At 48.8% G+C, this 18,431-nt stretch overlaps 1 protein-coding gene across 4 annotated transcripts in view; it reads left to right on the top strand.

Moving 5' to 3' along the window:
* Positions 1 to 18,431, top strand: part of HSF1 (heat shock transcription factor 1) — a 73,608-nt gene that overhangs the window by 7,010 nt on the left and 48,167 nt on the right. For all 4 annotated transcript variants that reach the window (XM_075490362.1, XM_075490361.1, XM_075490364.1 and 1 more), the window contains exon 2: positions 13,118 to 13,226. In XM_075490362.1, the coding sequence (XP_075346477.1) occupies positions 13,118 to 13,226 (109 nt within the window). The remainder of the gene's footprint in view (positions 1 to 13,117; positions 13,227 to 18,431) is intronic.

Below are 18,431 nucleotides of genomic sequence, written 5' to 3' on the forward strand. Positions count from 1 at the left end.
TTCGACCAAACCTTTTCCCTCTTTAAATAACTTTGCCAACTTTTTGAATACAGATGGCATTGCTTGTCCTCTTCCCAAATGGCACGGGAGCTCTTGGACCGCTTCGAGGAGCACTTTTCCAGTACAGCGATGTTTTTCGGGTGCAGGCTGCGTAGCGGTGATCCTGCACGGTCTTGCTCTGCACTCGTTCATGCCGGGCACTTCGTTTCCTTCCTAAGCGGCTCCTCTGCCCTGCCATGCCCCAGCAGCAGCCGGCGGATCTAACCACGTGCTTCTGCTATGGGATCGCTCGGTTTTAGTCGCAGGATCCTGCCCCGTGCTTGCGCTGGCTCTGGTTCTTGTTAGACCCTTTTATGGACCGCCTGAACGCGGTAACACCTGATTTTCTCCGTTTTCTGCTACGTTAGGGTTGCGGCAGCTCACGGCGGTGTTCGATGGGAGCTGCTGCTGGCTGAGGGTGAGCGCAGATGTGCACAACAGGGAGCCGGGGAGGCAGAGCAGCCCGGTCCCGGTGCCAGGGGCGAGTCGTGCCTTAGTTCCTTGTGCCTCGTTGAACTGTAACCTCTTGGAGCAGGAGAGAGATTCAGATAAATTGCGTAAACTAGAACGTGATATGTTCTGTGTGGTGGCGTTGGCTGCGGTTGCTAATCCAAACAATGCAACTGGGGTTTGGGTCAGCTTGAGGCAGAGCTTGGAAGAAATTTTATCCTGGTAGATGTCGACAGTTTTCCCCGTTTTTCTGCATTTCGTTCATCGAAGAGGAACAACACTGTCAACTCTGCGCATGGGCGCTTGGTGCTGAGCACACAGAATGCTAAATTGTTAGTTATAATTGGTGATTAACGTGAATAAATTACTTCAGTGGTTGGTCTGCTGTGGAACTTAAAAATCTAACTCTGTTGGATCCCCTAGTAATTATATCAATTACTGGATAAAGAGAGTCTACTGCAGGTCCCGCTGTACTCTTTGGTGCATCCTCCTGCCCAGTATTCTTGATTACAGAGGCTAAGGAATTTTCTCAGCCTCACTCAATGAAAATTTCTGGTTTGACCCACAAAGGAGTGATTATTCCTTGCCTTTTTCTAGGTTTAGGACTCCCTAGTCTAGCCCAAGAGGATTTCTGTTCTTGTGGTACCACTTCCAGCACAGCGTGTTTTCACTGTCGCTTATAAAGACTGGTGAATAGCTAATTTTAAATCCCTTTGTATATGCCTAAGTTCCTTCTTTGTCTTATTTTTTTTTTCCCATTAGCAATGTATTTTTCACAGGCTGTATTTTCTCTTACCTTTAATATGTTTTTTAAATAGAAGAGCAGATATCTTTGCTCAGCTCAAGGCTCTAACCTACCTGACTCCAGTAACTGCTGCACAGAAAACGTATTGCCCGTGGGCAGGTCAGGACTAACACAAGATCCGCAAGGCAAGTGAAGAGCCAGCAAAAAAGAAGGGAAGTGTGTTGTTTGAAAATACTTTTGTTAAATTTTAGGTGAAGTTACTGGCTGGGCTCCTCAAGATTCTCAGGGTCTGTCTGCTGTAGTTCTTTTAATGATGTTGGCATAAAAAAGGAGTGTCTGTGTGAGATGAATAAAGTAGGAAGGCGGCAGCATCGCAGAGCCTTATCTTGCCAGAGGACTTGAGTAAGTCCTGAAAAAGCTGCAGTTAGGAGTGGCATGACCCTACTCGTATGAAATGCAAAGTCATGCAAGTAAGTGATTTTTGCTGTCTTCTGGGAATTCGTTAGTTATGCCCGCAAATAGTAGTTTCTTTCTGATGAATTTGATCGGGGTACTTTTCCTGCTTCAAAACCAAAACCGCACTTCCGTGCCTTTTTTACGCCTGTGCGTATGTGAACTCAGTTACCTGATGTGGTTCACAGCATGGTCCCTAGAAACCAGCTGGGTTTTGGCAGCACTGCGTTTCAGTCGGGAACAAGCAGTGGTGGTGCCTGAATACCTTAACCGATACTTTGATGTAGTTTAGCAATATGAAACCATGGTCTGAAAGTTACGTTTCCTTAGCCCGGCAAAACAACGGCTGGAAAAAGATAAAGCCTAAATGAGTGGGATCGCGTGAGTATGAACTTCCCTTAACGAAAAATTGTAAGTGAAAAATAAGGAGGGTTCTGGGTCTGCGCTCTAGAAGGTCTTGTGGCATCAAAAAAGAGTTTCAAGGTGGAGTTGGAATAAATCTGTGAATGCGGTTGTGCTGCGATAGCTTGGGGCTGAACCTGGTCACCCACAAGGTCTCTTCCCGTCCCGCGCTGCCTGGATGAGCAAGACGCTGCTTCATTACCTCCCGCCCTGCTAGCTCGTCCGTGCAGGATTCCTCATTCTTGCCTTCCCAGGAAGACTGTGTGTAGCGGGAGCCGGCGATGCTCCGCCACGCTTGAGCAGAATGGGGCCGGTAAGCTGAAGAAACAGTGTTATGGTGAACAACGACAAAAATTGACCTTTGATGGATCCATTCAGTAGGTGGCTTGTCTGAAGTTGCTAGAAAAAGGCTTAGTGTTGATCAGCAGCTTCGACCTTGGTTCTCCCCGTGCCGTGTGTGCGACAGAGGGATTTTCTGGTGGACTGTGCTTTTAACTGTCTGTCAGAAAACTTCCTTCCTGCTCTGCTGATGTCTGAGCTCTTGCTAAACGGGTAAAATTTCACCGTGGAGGTTGCTTGCATTAAGTCCCCTTGTGTATGTAAGGTTGTCAGCACCTTACACATTTGTTTGGATTTTTTCTTGTAAGCTAAAGCTCGTCTCCTCCACGCCATTCTGTGCACAGAAGAGGAACGCAGTCAGACCCAGGTGGTGACGGGTGTCCGACAGCGGTAAGCTTTATGAAAAGTCAGTCTTCAAAAAGACACGTTTCAAATCTCCATGCGGGAGATGGTGACTTGTTTAGATTTTTGGGCTGGAGCAGATTCTCTTTCCATTGCGCCGAAGTTGGAAATAGGGCAGTGATTGAACGTAGCCCACGCACAGTCAACACCAGCGTGTCCTCTTTCTGTACCGCGGTGGGGAAGGAGAATTTCTTTCCTAGAGCTACATGACTCGTTTCCCAAACGTGGCATGAAGAGTCTGTAAACTGTTTCCTGCGGAGGCGAACACATGGCCACGGAGGTCTGGGTTTTCACATGCAGTCTGGGTTACTGAAATTCAGTGATTGTAGCAGCGAGGTTTCTGGGGCAGCTGAGCCAGCGTAACGATCAGCCCCTCCGTGTCCTGTCTCCAGTGCTTATCGGATGGGCTGTGAACCGGTTCAGCTCCTTATGGGTCCCTTCCAACTTGAGATATTCTATCATTCTGTGAGCTGTCTGGCCTCACAGGAAACCGCTGTAAGGTTTCCATTGCTGAATTAGTAAGTTAGGTCAGGTCTTGGAGGAGAAAGCGAGAGGAATCTGTGGAGCATCGTGGTCTGTGCAAAGTGATGAGAGCACACAGCTGAGATCAAGGGGAAGGGGAGGGAGGACAGATTTTTGGTTACAGCATGCTGCTGCAGAGGTTCTGCTCATCCTGCCTTATCCCATCCTGAAACTAAATATGATGATGTGCGCAGACCCCAGCTAGCGCGCTAACCGGCTGTGCTGGCCGTCGCAAGTACCTTGGATCCAGGACCTCCTGTTCCTTCATCGGAATGGCCTGCTTCTGCTGCCACCGTCGGTATCGACTTTACACACTGAATTTTTGTATTTCTAGCCAAAAGTACGTAAGTCTTAGCAAGGATAGGCATCGCTCTGTGGCCTTGCCTCTCAAGCAGCTGTGACAGGACGGTGTCCTGTGTCTGCTGCAGGCGCAGTCACCCGAGGTAGTGTACCCATGAGCTGTGTGGAAGGTCACACGAAGGCTGGCCTTCGCTGCGGACGTGGTCAGTGTTTTGGTAGCCCCAGTGCAGGTACACCTAGACACAGTTCAGCTCCGGATTAGTTCTTACGAAACTGTAAATGTGCTAAACTCGACAGTTCTTAGCATGTGGTGAGGATACCTCCAGTTCTGTCTCTTTGGTTCTTGCTGCTTGGGTCTAGCGACTTCCTGACCATCTTCAGCCCAGCTGGGTACAAACGCTTCAGTCCAGCGCTGCGTTCGGCAGCCGTGCCGCGGTTGGCAGGTGGGTCTCCCCCTTCTGTATACGACGGGTGTCTTCTAAACAGTAGGTCAGGTGCTGATAGCAGAAAGGTTTATTTTTTGTGTGTTAAAAGGTCTGTCTTTCAACACTCGTATCTACTGGAAAATGAGGCCAGTTCATTTTGCTTTAAGTCAGTGTGTCAGCATTTCTGCTCAAAGCGGTGTTTGTACCTACCCGTGTACCGACACAGGGCTGTGGGGCTGCACGTGTAACTGTGCTGGGGAACTGGTCCTAGCTAAAACTAACTAGACAAAAAACCTAGATCATGGAATAATTTAGGTGAGAAGGGACTTCTGGTGGTCTCTAGCCCCAGCTCTGACTCAGAGCAGGATCTGCTCTGGGGCCAGACCAGGTTGCTCTGATCCTGACCCAAACTTGCTCCTCTGTATCCCAGCACCTTGTAAGTGAGGTCGCCGCTTGTGCCTGCCTTATGACTGGGCTCTGCTCCTGTCTCCTTCCCTCGCAGAGCTGCTGGTCCTTGCTGCTCCCCGACACCCCGAAGCGGTCTCTTCCCCAGGCTGAACAAGCCCTCCTCCCTCAGCCTCCCCTCTCCAGGCAAGAGCTCCAGCCCCATCACCACCCTGGTGACCCTCTGCCGAATTTGCTCCAGTTCATCCGTGTCTCTGTGGTATTGGGGCCCCAGGCTCTGCACGCTGTCCAGGCATCACTTAGTGGGTGCTGTATAGAGGGGGATAATCCCTTCCCGTGATCCACTGGCTGCGCTCCTGTCCTGCCCGGGTTGTTGATTCGTGCAGCCCAGGGTGCTGTTGGCCCCTTCCCTCTTGCAAGGGCACGCTGCCGGCACGCTCGGCTCTGCCTGCCGGGACCCCCAGGTCTTCTGCACAGCCAGGGCCAGCACGACAGACCGCTTTTGTTGTGGTGAGACAGAGCAGTTAGTGCCGGGCTCCAGGAGCTGAAGTTAACAAGGCTGAGTTTCTCACAAAAGTTGCTGTATTTGGAACGGGAGGAATACGTGTTTTGGAGTGGGATTCGTGACACCCAGCAAACTGTGAGTCTTCTCTGGTCCCAGCACCACGCATTTTAACCAAATGCTTATTGATAAGTGAGCAACCCCTGGAACAGGAACCAGAACCCGCAGTTTTGCTCCCTCCACTTCCACCCCTCCGTGGGAAGTCTCACCGTTGGCCTTTGCACCAGGGTTTCATTTCCTCAGCTTTCTCTTCCTGCTGGCCCCTGGCCGTTGTAGCTGCACCTCCTGGGGAGCCACCAGTCGTGTGCTTCGGAGCAGGCCGCGGCGCAGGAGGTGTCAGCCTTTTCCCCTGCGAGCTGTGATCTGAGCATCTCTGAAATTGTCCGTACGTCCCTTGAGAAGCCCAGGGAAACCCATTCCGTCAGCTCCGGCTGCTTTAGGCAGGCAACAAGTGCACTGCTACAGAAGCCTTCAGGTGCTTTGGTTTGGTCGAGCTTCTTAGTTGGCACTTGACGTGTACAAATGTTGAGCACCCTGAAGGGATGAAAGCTCCTGGGCCAGTTTGGATCCCGCCACGCTGGTGCTGGTGCGCGAGGCTGCGGTCGTGTGGTCTGTGCTCTTGCTGTGCTGGTGAAAGGGTTTCCTCTGTCCTGTTGGTGGTCCTTTTGCTGGAGATGGCTGCTTCTTCCCTTCCCTCTCCCTCCCCTCCCAACATTTCCATTTGCTCGAGCGCTCCCTGAGCTGCTTCCACGACCTGGGGTCGGCAGCACCTCCGGCAGCAACCAGGACGCCGGGTCTAAGAAGGCAGCGGGGAGCCAGGGAAGGCAAGGTGCCTCCAGCAGCATCCGCCTGGGAATTCCACGTCCGTCTGACCCCGGCCTGCGGCGAGGTGGCCAAGTACGGCTTGTCTAAGGGCCGAGCTGCCTGTGAAGCAAAGCCTGAACCCTCGCAGATCACACGCAGTGTTTTAACATCGGTGAGGTGCTGCCTGAGTGGAACGGGCAGTGCGTTGTCCTCCTCGCAGGCTGGAGCCCCGCAGCCTGCTGTGCGTCTGGGTCTAAATGTTTTGAGATAAAAGAGAGCTGTCCTGGAGCTGGGGTGCTCTGAATCAGTCCAGAACAGTGCTGCTTCATAACATGTCTCGTCTTTAGGGTGGAAGGTGAAAGAAACAGGTACATTTTTCTAATTCCTGGGTTTCCAAGGCTTAAACAAAGTCACTCTATTGTTGGAGAGGCATGAGGAACGGCTAGTTAATCTTCATTGCTGGGACATAAGAGAATTTCATGGGCTTAATCTTGCTCTCGACAGTGGTGGAGCCAGAAAGTTCCTGGGTTTTTTTTTTCTTGATTTGTTTGGGGTTTTTTTCCGTATCTCAGATGGTAGCTATGAAGGTTTTCACAACTTTAATGATCAGGTTTAACCTGGAGTTTGAGAATCGTCAAATCTTATGCTGCTCTCATAAATTTGAACATGAAGTTTTTAAAAATAAACATTGTCATCCCATTTTTTTTAATATCTGCCATAGTTGATCAGCTTTCATTTTGTAAGGATTTCATTTTCTGGTGTGACTTCGTAAGACTCCATGACTTGGTTTTCTGTGCTAAGTCATGGGTTTGCTGCTGTCCCTCCCGTCTGGGTGATTTCGCTGCACCGCAGGGATCAGTATTTCCATTTTCAAAATAGGTCTGGCATGTCAGATGCTGGGAAATAGTATTGAACCTTTTATTTGTTGCTCTAAAGTGAATATTTTCCTGGATTTTCCTGCTTATTTCACAGACTTAAGTCTCTTACAAACTGAATGTACAAATATGTAGAAGACCTCAAGTTATACTTTAGAAATGAGATTTTCGTTCTATCGTGATGTGGTGGTAAGTGACCCAGATTCTCCGGTGCTCTGAGCCGAAGCCAGCTTAGTGCTGGGCTTCAGAGCGATCGCGGTTATCAGAGCTTCCAGCTCACCTGGGCATGACTGCAGCATTTTTTTAAAAACTTTCTGATTTTCTATTATTTTTGGAAAAAAAAAATTATGTTCAGCAGTACATTAATCAGAAATAATGAACATTTAAAATCACTTTAGCGGTTCTTTAGAATTTTTCAACCCGGGGCCTGCCTACCGATGGCGATAGGTGGAAAACTGTTGGGCCATGTTATTTCTAGCCTGTTATCTGCAGAGGAGCTGGAAGATGTGATGGTTAGCGACAGGACAGATAGCGAAGGGATTCCTCACATTAATTTGATGGGGGAGGAGGGAATGCCTGCAAGTACTTAAATGTACACTGTCCAGTGTCTTTAAGCTCCACGTATAGCGTGGCGGATGGAAAGGCGGAAGCCGGATGATCAGGGTTGTCAGCTGGAGGAGGCGGTAGCTTTTCAGTAGCTGGTTTTTGGATGGCTCGCTGTTCTGGACGCTGCTGCGCACCGCTGCTGTGCCGGTGAAACTGCCCGGCCGTTCCCGATGGATTCACTTGAAGGTGGTAAAGAGGAAAACCTGGCTGTTCAGAGAGAGGCGGCAAGAATAGGCATGCTAAAAGATTGCTCTGGACATTCCATTTGTTGTTGTAGATAGCAAATAACGTGGTCTGGGGGAAGGAGCAGAAGGTTCAGAGCAAAATTTTGGTGTGAAACCTCTGAAACTGCCGGACCGCATCAGGAGCTGGAGGGGCTGGGAGGGTTCGGGGCAGCTCTGGGGCCGGAGGCTCGCGATGCTCCTGAAGGGAAGGCTGCAAAGGGGTCTCATCCTGTGGACAGCTTTAATGTTTTCAGATTCACAGCTCCACTTGTAACTGTCCGTGAAGAGACTTACAGCCTTCGTCCTCAGTCCCGTTCTGTCATTTTTGGCCCCTTAACCTCAGCTGTTTGGTGCTGTTGGTTAACAACAAAGTTTGAGCAGTTTATTGCATTATAGAACTACTATTACTGCTGTAAACAGAGTGAAAAGGTGTTTGCTAAGCACAAGTGCCCTTCTGCAATCTTAGTTCTGAAAAGGGCATTGAGGGTTTCTGTAAATGTCCTGCTGCAGAGCATGTGTAGGCAGCAGGGGAGAAGCAAGAAGTGTGCGGTGGCTTATAAGCACTGCCTGGACTAGGAAGGAGACCTTTCTACACCAAGCCTAAACTCGGCCCCTTTCCTTAATCACCTGATTTCCCCAGCATCAGTTTCAGAAAATCCTTTGGGGGCACCTCCTTTTCTGTCCGCCGGAAGAATAAATGGTGTCTCAAGCCTGTGAGGCTTTGCAGGAGGAGAACGGGAAGAGCAGAAGGGTGCCAGTGCAGATGTGGAGACCTGGAGTATGCAGTGGGTGGTCAGAGCCCGTCTAGACTGGGAGTGAGTACGGTGCTGGCCAACACGCTGAACGTGTCTAGTGTTACATGAGTCATTTTGACTTCACGTTGTCCCCCTCCGAGGGAGAGCTGAGGCTTTTGACAAAACAACCTGATCTGTGCTAAAATGTTTGATGCTGTCTGAACTCAACTTGGAACACGTCAAGATGAAAGTATACCAAAATTACGCAAGATAAGCTGTATTTCACTTGCTGTCCTAACTTCTGCTCTACCTTGTGAAGAGGTCTGCCTGCATTGTTTCTTCCCTTTCAACAGACCCTGATAACTGCTGGGAAATGGCCCGACTCCTGCGCCGTCCCGTTGGGCCGCACCGTTAACAGCCAGTGTGGTGCCAGCCGGCAAAGCGAGCAGGTGTCCCACAGGAGAACTTCAGCTGGGGGGGACTTTGTCCAGTCCAGGGAGCTGAGATCCTTGTGCGCGCATCCCGGAACAGCCAGGGAGGAGCGGGATTTAAAACAGGAGGCCCCTCGTCCCCTCTCTGCAACATAAGCTGTCACCCCAAGACAGACACTTAACCTCATTTGTATAAGCTGTTTGATTTTAAGAGGAGCCTGAATGACTAACTAGTCTGACCCTGATGGTTTGAAGTGCTTTGGAAGTGATTCTGAAGAGGAGAATAACTGAAGCCATAGAAGTAAATGGAAATGGGATAAAATACGACATAGACTTACCAAAAATCGATTGTGCCTCCTCGCCTCTCCTCTGGACATGAAATCCTTTTCTGGATAAAGGAATTGGGGCAGATCTAATGTGTCTGGACTTCTGCAAGGCGTTTGATACTCTGCCACATGGAAAATCATAAATGAAAGTGGAGAAGGTGAGGATTAAAACAAGAATTGTGGGGGAGAGACTGGCTAAAGCAGAGACAACAGTTAGTTTTCGGAGGGTCGCTCCAGCCTGGAGAGGGGTCATGGCAGAGCTGCTCGAAGATGAAATCTTGGAACAGTCTTTGTGAATGCAGTTTTTGTAATGATTTTGGCACGTTAGGTGTGTTGAGACAATTTTCACAAAACACTGTTGGGCTTTGTTAACACAGCGAAGATTTGGGATGCCGTGCAGAAGAAACCAGATGACCTTGAGAACTGGAATAATAGAAATGAGGCAGAATTTGGTTAACGCCTGTGCAGGGTTGATTTAGTCCTAACTGTGCAAATAATCCTGTCACTTACAGGCAATTTAATTCAGCTTGGTTTTCCTGTAAGCCTCTTGCATACCTTAGACTTCTCCCTTCCAGCTTACTCCCAAGTCTTCTTCCACTTTGCAGCAGCAGCCGCTGTAAGCAATGGTAGCCGTGTGTCGGGCACGTGTGCGTGCCGGTTGGCATTGGACTAACACCAGGATGGGAGAAGGGCTGGTTAAGCGAAAGGTAGCTGGTGTGAGTGCAAGAAAATGTGCAGAAGCCGGCCATAAACAGTCTGGAAATGGGAGTATTTCTAATAATTCAAGAGAGAAATGCTTAAGTGGTACAGTGTTAAAAATACAAATTTTAGGATGAATCTCAAACAGCGTTGTGAAGGAGGTCACCAGTGCGGTGCTTCTGATAGTAGTAGGACTGAAGGCCGAGAGCCTGTCTTCAGCTCCCTCTTCCTCCCCTCTTCCCTGGAAGGAACAGGTACTGCGTTGAGACTTGGGTGAAACTCCTTGAAGCTGACGGACATAATTGCCATCCTTCTATGAAAACAGAGGAAAAATCTGTTACGGTTGTGTGCTGGTTTTGGCTGGGATAGAGTTAATTTTCTCCATCATAGCTGGTATGAGGCTGTGTTTGGGATTTGTGCTGGAAACAGTGTTGATAACAGGGATGTTTTCGTTCCTGCTGAGCAGCGCTTGCAGGGAGTCAAGGCCTTTTCTCTTCTCACCCCACCAGCGAGGGGGCTGGGGGGGGGCACAAGAAGTTGGGAGGGGAACAGCCGGGACAGCTGACCCCACTGCCCAAAGGAGTATCCCACACCGTATGGCGTCATGCTCAGCGTATAAAGCTGGGGAAGAAGAAGGAAGGGGAGGACATTCAGAGCGATGGCGTTTGTCTTCCCAAGTCACCGTTAGGCGTGCTGGAGCCCTGCTTTCCTGGAGATGGCTGAACCCCTGCCTGCCCACGGGAAGGAGTGACTGAATTCCTTGCTTTGCTTTGCTTGCGTGCGCAGCTTTTGCTTTCCCTATTCAACTGTCTTTATCTCACCCCACGAGTGTTCTCGCTTTCACGGTTGCGATGCTCTCCCCCATCCCACCGGCGGGGAGGGAGCGAGCGGCTGGGGAGGCTGAGCTGCCTGCCGGGTTAAACCCCGACAGGTTGTTAGCAGCGCGGAGAGACTCCTATGGAATAGCTAAACCTGGGAAGGTTCACGGGGCTGGGCAGGAGCGGAGTTAGATGGGGAGGCAGGTTGGGGGATCTGGACGCAGGTAAAGGGAGCAGAGCGTTTTGGATGCGGCGACGTACAGCGAGTGGCTGTAGTGCTGTGGAGCACACGGAGGAGACCACCAGCAAACTTCATTATTTTAGGGGGGCAAAAAAGCAAGAACTCTTGAGTGGAGCAACTCCAGCAAAACAAAAAGGCTTGGAACGGGACCCAAAGTAGTTTTCTTTCTTGTGGGTTGCCATCTTTAGGGAGATGGCTAGTGTGCGCTTCCTTCCTTCATTGCCATCGTTCTGTTGCACTTTTTGCTATTAGAATCGACTCGGAGTACTTGTAGGTATTGATAAGGAGTAAAGGACCTTAAGGAAGACAAATACTCAAACGCAGGTGAATCCTCTGAATGGGTAAAGAAACTCATCCATGGGCCAAAAAGCCCAAGCTGTCAACTTTTAATAAACCCTTACCTGGTTTTGTTATTGGCAGGCAGAGTCTTTTAAAGTCTGAGGGGTTTCTTTAGTAGTCTTAATTCTTTAGGATTAATGCTACATTGAATTTGCCCAGTAACTTGAAAAGTAAGGCATGCCTGTCTGAAAATCAAGTCTCATGGATATTTCGTCTGATACTCTTAAGTCAGTTCCGAAGACCTTGGCCTCATCTTTTCCCTGGAGGTTCACGCTGGGACCTGGGGACCGTCTGCAGGTGCTCGTGGTGTTCAGCCGTGGCACTGGTCTGACAAGAGTGGAGTTTACAGAGCGCTCGGGGTTTTGTATTCGTCTCGTCACTCAGCACAGAACCAGCGAGGGGCTCTTCTGACCTCGTGCGTGGGTGCTGCCTGCCAGGAGATGCCATCCCGAGCGGCACGGCCTGGTTTAATATTGAACTAACAGCTCCTGCGTGTGAAGGTCCTTTCATTGAGTCGCTCTCGTGAATTGGGGGTACTTTGGAGTTCTGGAGGCCCCATCCTCTGCCGTCGCATGGGTGGTCTGGCCTGGCCCTGCCGCTTTTCTTTTGAAGTAAGAAGTTTGATTGCTTCATGGCCATGCAATGACTTGTCAGTATCTTGTTGGGCTTGGCTCTCCGCTGGTGCTCCTGCCAGCGCTGTGTGCTGGTGGTACGTGGGATGATATTAGCAGGAGGACAGATCAGGAGCAGGACTTCGTCATGGAAGAAAATCCGGGTTGTAAAATGCATTCGGAGTTCTTGTGTCGCCTTGCCAGAATGAAAATCCCTTCCTTTGCTGTTTTGCAGATGCTTATGTTGACAGTATAATTCCTGCGCAGCGTGCCAGAAAGGTAATAGAAACCATACTTGATAAAATGGCACCACAGACCTGAAAGCTAAGTGGCTGAAATGTGATCCTGACTACTAGTCAAGATAGTTATAATAGTCAAAATAACTAGTTATTCTTGGCATGCACTGTTCTGTTGGCCGTAACTCATTTTCCAAAATCCGACAGCAGAAGTACCTCAGTGTTTAGAGGGGCAGGAACGCTGCCTCCTGTCTCCTACCTATTCCTACTTTTTAAATCAACACGTAGAAAACGTTTATCAATCGCAGTGAAAAATTAAAACTCGGTAATCAGTGTTGCTCTCGCTCTGCCAGCAACAGCACGTGTTGCTTTCAGCTGCTCTGGACCTCGTCTGCCTCGTCTGCGTGGGCACGGCGAGCCGCCCGAGACGGGCAGGACACAGAATTGTCTGCCTTTGTTTGCAGATGTTGGTGTTTAAAGTCAGACTAGCCTGGTTGTCTTAATTTGCTGGGAAGATCATTGGCTGTTGCTGTAGAAAGGAAAACAAGTTAATTGGGACAACTTGGGGAATTAATAGATCCACAGTTGTGCAAATTGAGGTTTAATCTTTGTAGCCTGCTTAACCTCCTGGGTTGTTTTTTTAAGTCTCTGGGGAGTTGCGCTCTGCAGGTTCTTCCACATTAGTAGCTTGATCACAGCATAAAGAGTTCCTGGCTGCCTGCCCGTTCTCGATAACTGACAGATGCTTGTTGTTCTTCGGGGCCGAGTGCAAGGAAATGTGATTTAGCCCCCGTTGGCTAAGAGAGCGCTCCGGTGGGCAGTTACCCTGGCTCAGCTGAGACGCAGGGACGTGCTAAACCCGAACTGCATCAGGAGCTGGAGGAGGTAGTTGAGGTCCCTCTGAACGGTGTTCCTGGGAGCTTGTGTTGGTCAGATGGTAACAGCTTCAAACAAAGCTGATAAACTGCATCCTTACTTACAGCTAAGGGACTCGAGAGATGGGGCCGTTGCTGATCTCGCCCACAGCAACGCAGAATTTGTATTTGTGAGATGAAAAAGCAGGTGGGCTTCTCTCTCTTTCTCTGTAACAGTGGTTGATAATGTTTCGTTTTGTTTTGTTTTTTGACAGAGTGGAAACAGCTTCCATGTGTTTGACCAAGGCCAATTTGCCAAGGAGGTGCTTCCAAAGTACTTCAAACACAACAACATGGCCAGCTTTGTACGGCAGCTCAATATGTGTAAGTATCTTCTGGGCAGCTCAGAGTGCGAAGTGTAAAGTTTGTCCTGAAATAAGGTTCCCCTCTTCTGCCCAGGTTTAATGTAGGGGACATTTCATTGAGCTGGGAGCATTTGCTAGCTCTCCAGTCTCTCCGTTTTTGGGACCAAGTGGTAGTTTTAAGCTTGGCCTCTGCTGAAGGGAATAACAACTTCTAAAACTGAAAACTGCTGCTGCATATAAAGAACATCAGACTCTCAGACTTCTTTTATCTTGATATTCCCTGATTATTAGCGCAGGAGTTCTGAATGCTTTCCTTGCGTTTGCCCGTCATTAACGTTTGTGACGGCACTCTTTGCCATCCTGTGTCGTGAAGGAGGACCTCCTCTGGAATGCTTCCAGTGAGACAGGACCACCGCGTGTGACAGCTCGTTCATTTTCTGCTCGCTTTCTTGCGGGGATGTTGCTGCCAGCATCATGTAAAGCAGGCATTGTCTGAACTTGCTCTTCTAAGCAGCAATTATTAAAAAAAAAAAAATCCATAGAATCATAGCAGAAGGCTGGAGGGACCTCACAACCATTTAGTCCGATTCTCTGCTTCAAGGCAGGATCAGCTACCTCTGGGTTGTTGCTGATGACTTTGCATCTAACCTATTTTTCCCAAGCCTCCAGTAACCAAGATTCCGTAAGTCCAACAAGGAAATGCTGTTAGTGTAAGGACAGGGAAGCAGTGGAGTTGATTGCTGAATGTCTAACTCAGACCCTCCAGGCTACAGTTTAATTCCTCCGCTTCTCTCCTATCTGCTGTGGATGTCAAGAGATTTATTCCTTTTGCCTTTGCATCAGCCTTCATGTCCTTGAAAACTTGATACCTCTCCTCAGTCCTCTCTTTTTTTCTTTTTTCTTTTATTTTAGAGTAAACAGCCTGGGTGTTTTAATTCTTGTAGGTTGTTTTTGCAGCCTTTAATTGTTTGCATTCCTTTCTGAGCGGACTTTGTTCCATCTCTGTGTTGAAGTGCAGTAGCCAGCGTTGGGTGTATCACTGGGTAGAACAAAACGAGTAATTCGTGTGTCTTGCCGGTGATGCTTTTGTGTATATCCCATTATGGCATTGGCCTTTTTCTCAGCAGTGGGACATTGACTTTTACATTCAGCTCGTGATCCACGACAGCGTTCAGATCATCTTCTGTGCAGCTACTGTCTGTCCAGTGGTTGTCCCTCCCATATTTGTTTGGTTTTATTCCTGCCTCGGAGCAGTACCTTGTATCTGTCAGTAGGGACTTTCATTCCTCTTGTCAAAATCACTTTGAATCGCAGCCGTGCCTTTCGACACGCTTGCAGCTCTTCCCAGCTGTGTTTTATCAGCCAGTTTAGCAAACATACCCTGTTCAGCCAGCAAACATACCCTATTCAGTCCTTCATGCCATTAATGAAGATGCTGAGTAGGACTGGGCCCACACTCTTACACACAGCACTGCAATACTTTTCACTAACTGCTCCCTAAATAAGGCTTTTTCTGTTGGGCTTACGCCCATATTATATCGGTTTCATCCTGCTGATTTTCCTGCTTTGAGGATGTTGTGCTTTGGTTACGATGTCTGCTGCTTTTCTGTTGATGAAGCTTGCTACCCTGGCACGGAAGAAAATTAAATTGGTTTAACCTGACCTTTTCTTGTCTTCTGAGTTTGTTTTGGTTTGGGTTTTGGCTTTGGGGTTTTATTACCTTTGCACGTGTGTATGTGAAAAGTGGCACCTGCTTGCGTAGCTCTGTGGGAAGGGTCGAGAGTCCCCAGCGAGGTGGGGAATACTCCATTCCCGTCACAGCTGAGGAGAGGTATGCCCAAAGCACAAGTCCTGCCAGGAGAACAGGGATGTCATTGGGCTACTTACGTGTAATTAGACACGGGACGTCCGCACGCCTGCAGAATGCCGCTTATCGGTGCTTTTCACCTTGCTTGCTGTCTCTTTTGCTGTAGGACAGGAGAAGCGGCTCTTTGCCTGGCAGGTAGGAGGGCTCGGCTCCCGTCTGCAGGCGGGGGAGCGGGAGCTCGCCCTGCAGAAGGACAGGCTCCTTCGGCAGCTTGCCTCCCTGCTCAAAGTGACCTTTCCGGCTGCACTTCTCTTGTCCGGCCTGTCACATCTGACTTGCATTTGGAGGGAGGAGAGCGATGCTTCCCTCCAAAGCACATGTCTGCAGGTGCCTTTAATACTTGCATGTCCTGGAACGCTTTGGACTAGGATCAACCTGAGCATTAGCTTGTAAAATAAGGTAACGGCTGCCTCTCCAACTGATGCTGCTGTAACTGGGGAATGAGAAGAAGCAAGCAAGCTGTCTGGTCTGTTCCCTCTCACCGTGTGTCATGTTAAAAGGGCAGAGGGAATAACGTTATTCTGGGTGTCAGCTCCTCCGTTCAATAGCGGGGATAGAAGAGCTGGAACAGAATTAGGTGATCGGACAAAAGCACATCTGAGTGATAAGGTGTTCTTTTTAAAAGGAGGGGGAAGAGAAGTAATAAATCTCCACGGCCAAGCTAAGACAGGGCTGAAACTTCTTTCGAACAAGACCTTTCCCAAGTGGTTCAGTATTTCTGGAAAAGATGTGTTCTGATCAGACGTGGAACTGAGATTTCTTTTAAGACCTCAAGAGTCAGGTTCTCCATAAAAAAATTCCTGCCCTCGACCAGACTTTTGGATCTTTCTTACATGTTCTGTTACGCTACCATGGTAGCATGAGGTGGTATTGAGTTGATGGAAAGCTAGGCTTCATGTCTTGCACTAGAAAATGTGTAAATGTAACCTCCATGTTCAGGTGTTTATATCTTCTTTTCTAGGCTTAATCTGGGTTTTAACATTGATCCCGTTCTCCCCAGTCTGCGTTACAGAGGCTTTGATTTACTTGAACTATGAAAGGGATTTCTTAGCTTGTGATTGGTGGCAGTTTGAGGATTTCAATTTATTTTAGAGTCGAGTGACATGGCCGATGTATGTCCAAACGTGAAGATAAATTCAGAGTTTGTCCCTACACTGCTTGTCCTGTTTGCTTGAAGAACAGGGATTGCTAAAGGACATGTAGTAAAGAAAAAGATACCCGGGATGGAACATGATTTTCTACGTTTAGTTTTTGGGGATTTGCTTGGTTAGCTTCTAGTACAGCTGTGCAGTTATTGTTGCATTTTTCTCAAATCACTTTGTGTTTAGCATAATTGTGTATTTCTGTGTTACCGGTTCGCAGGGAAATTTGAAGCTCGTTATCCTGGCTGGGTGAATAGCCCAGTAAGGTGAAGAGTGCCTCTGAGCTAGCTTTCAGGCTGTGGATCCCTATGCAAAACCTGAGTGGGGGTTACAAAATTCTCCAGAACCGGTGTTTCACGGCGTGTGCTGAGCCTTGGTCACCTTTCTGGGCACATCCGCGGGCAAAAAAAAGTCATCTGCTGCGAGCTCAGATGGGAGCTTTGCCTGGGGACACCTCTGCTCCCGTCCGGGTTGCTGTGTGGGCAAGCTGAATCTGAGCTGGTGTTTCAGGCTGGGTCCCTTCAGTACGCGAACGGAGCAGTGTCCAACGCTTTTGCTGTGCTGGCAGGGTATCTCCGTGCTACTGGTTCCCTGCCCTCTACGAGGCAAGCAATATTCTTTTTCTCCATGCTCCCCCTCCCCGGTTTTCCAAACTTATACTGCTTAATCCTCCTCTTACCCTTCGGATGTGCAAGGAAATCGAGAACTGCCTGACTGCGTACACGCTTCGAGATTGATGGATGCGTTTGTAGCTGCCTTTTCCTGCCAGCTAGCAGGAACATTCTGGGATTATCCCAGAGACGTTGCTTCACGGCAGTCTGCTCGGCTTCCTCCCCGCGCACACAGATCTGCATTTACGTTTTGGCTGCGGGTTCTTGTGATAGGCAGCAGCATAAAGGATGCCTTTCATACACCTCTCACGTGGAGGTTATATCAGGGATTAACTTTAATGCTCCAGATGTGGGCTGCAGAGAGCATTCCAATGTTATTAGAAAGGATGACATTTTCATTACCTTTCAACACCAGCTCTTTGACTAGCTGTGGGGCACATTCTGTGCTTCGTGACCGGGGCCTTTAGTTTTTAAGGATCACTTGAATAACTGAAAACTGGCTAATATCACTACAATAATGTGTAATTTCTCTAAATCACTTTCTGCTGCAAGTGCAGGAAGCTTTTTTTTTAACCACAGCTGTGGTCTGAGCAACTTAAATAACACTCTTGATTTATCCTAGCGGTTTACAGAAATGCTGAGATCCAAAAATACTTTGATGGGCTGCACTCTGTTCTTGAGTGGCTTTTAGGTGTTTTAAGTACATCTGAAGACTTTGGTGCATAACTTCTGCCTGAACTGTCGAGGAGGCACTTTCCAGCATGCCGTGCCCTTCCCTTCCCCACGCAGCAGAGGAATTGCACCGTCACCCTCACCAGCAGGTTGTGTTGCTGCGGGAATAACAAAAGCGGTGCTTGTCGCAGTAGTTCTGGGAATTGTTTGGAGCCAGGGTGGTTTTGGTTGTCATATATTAGAACGAGAAAAACTGTATGGCCTTGCATTTCTTAAGGTGGAGTAGACTGGTTAAAAAAAAAAGAATTTGGGGCTTTAGTATAAAGGTGAGTAGATTGGTGAGGGTGACTCAAGGTGAGACTTGAATGTCTGCTTCAGGACTACTAACCCTGTGTGCGGAGGTCGTCAGCTCTGTCCTGGTAGTGTTGCACAGCTCATTTAGGAAGAAGTTTTCTGGAAAGGCTCTGAAGCCTTTGGGAAGTCCTTTATTTACCTTCTGTGCCTCGGCACGTCTCCTTTACTATGAGCAAGTTGCTCCTTATTTCCAGGTTAAGGATCAGGGTGCCGACAGTGCTGGGAACGCGCAGGTTTATTACAGGCGTGCCAGCTGCAGTACTCTGCATCATGGACTCGTGGCATGTGCTGCAGCGAGAAGGCGCTGGAACGGAGAACGGAGGGGCTTGGGCGTTCAGTTCGATGCAGGAATAACTCATGTCCCATTGTGTGCTGATGGACGCTTGCATGGGTTTGCCTCCAAAGTGTTCCTATTTTCATGAGTATGTGAGATGATAGGCAGTGGTGCTTTATCTGCGTCATGGATGTTGCTGAGTACATGGCTAATTGCTCTCAGAAACCATTTTATGCCCTGAACAAATAAAACGTAAGCCCTCTGGGATTGCCTGGAGCGTGTGCTAGATGTTTGAGTCTCTTTT

Source organism: Mycteria americana, unplaced genomic scaffold, assembly GCF_035582795.1.
Source record: "Mycteria americana isolate JAX WOST 10 ecotype Jacksonville Zoo and Gardens unplaced genomic scaffold, USCA_MyAme_1.0 Scaffold_53, whole genome shotgun sequence".
NCBI lineage: Eukaryota > Metazoa > Chordata > Aves > Ciconiiformes > Ciconiidae > Mycteria > Mycteria americana.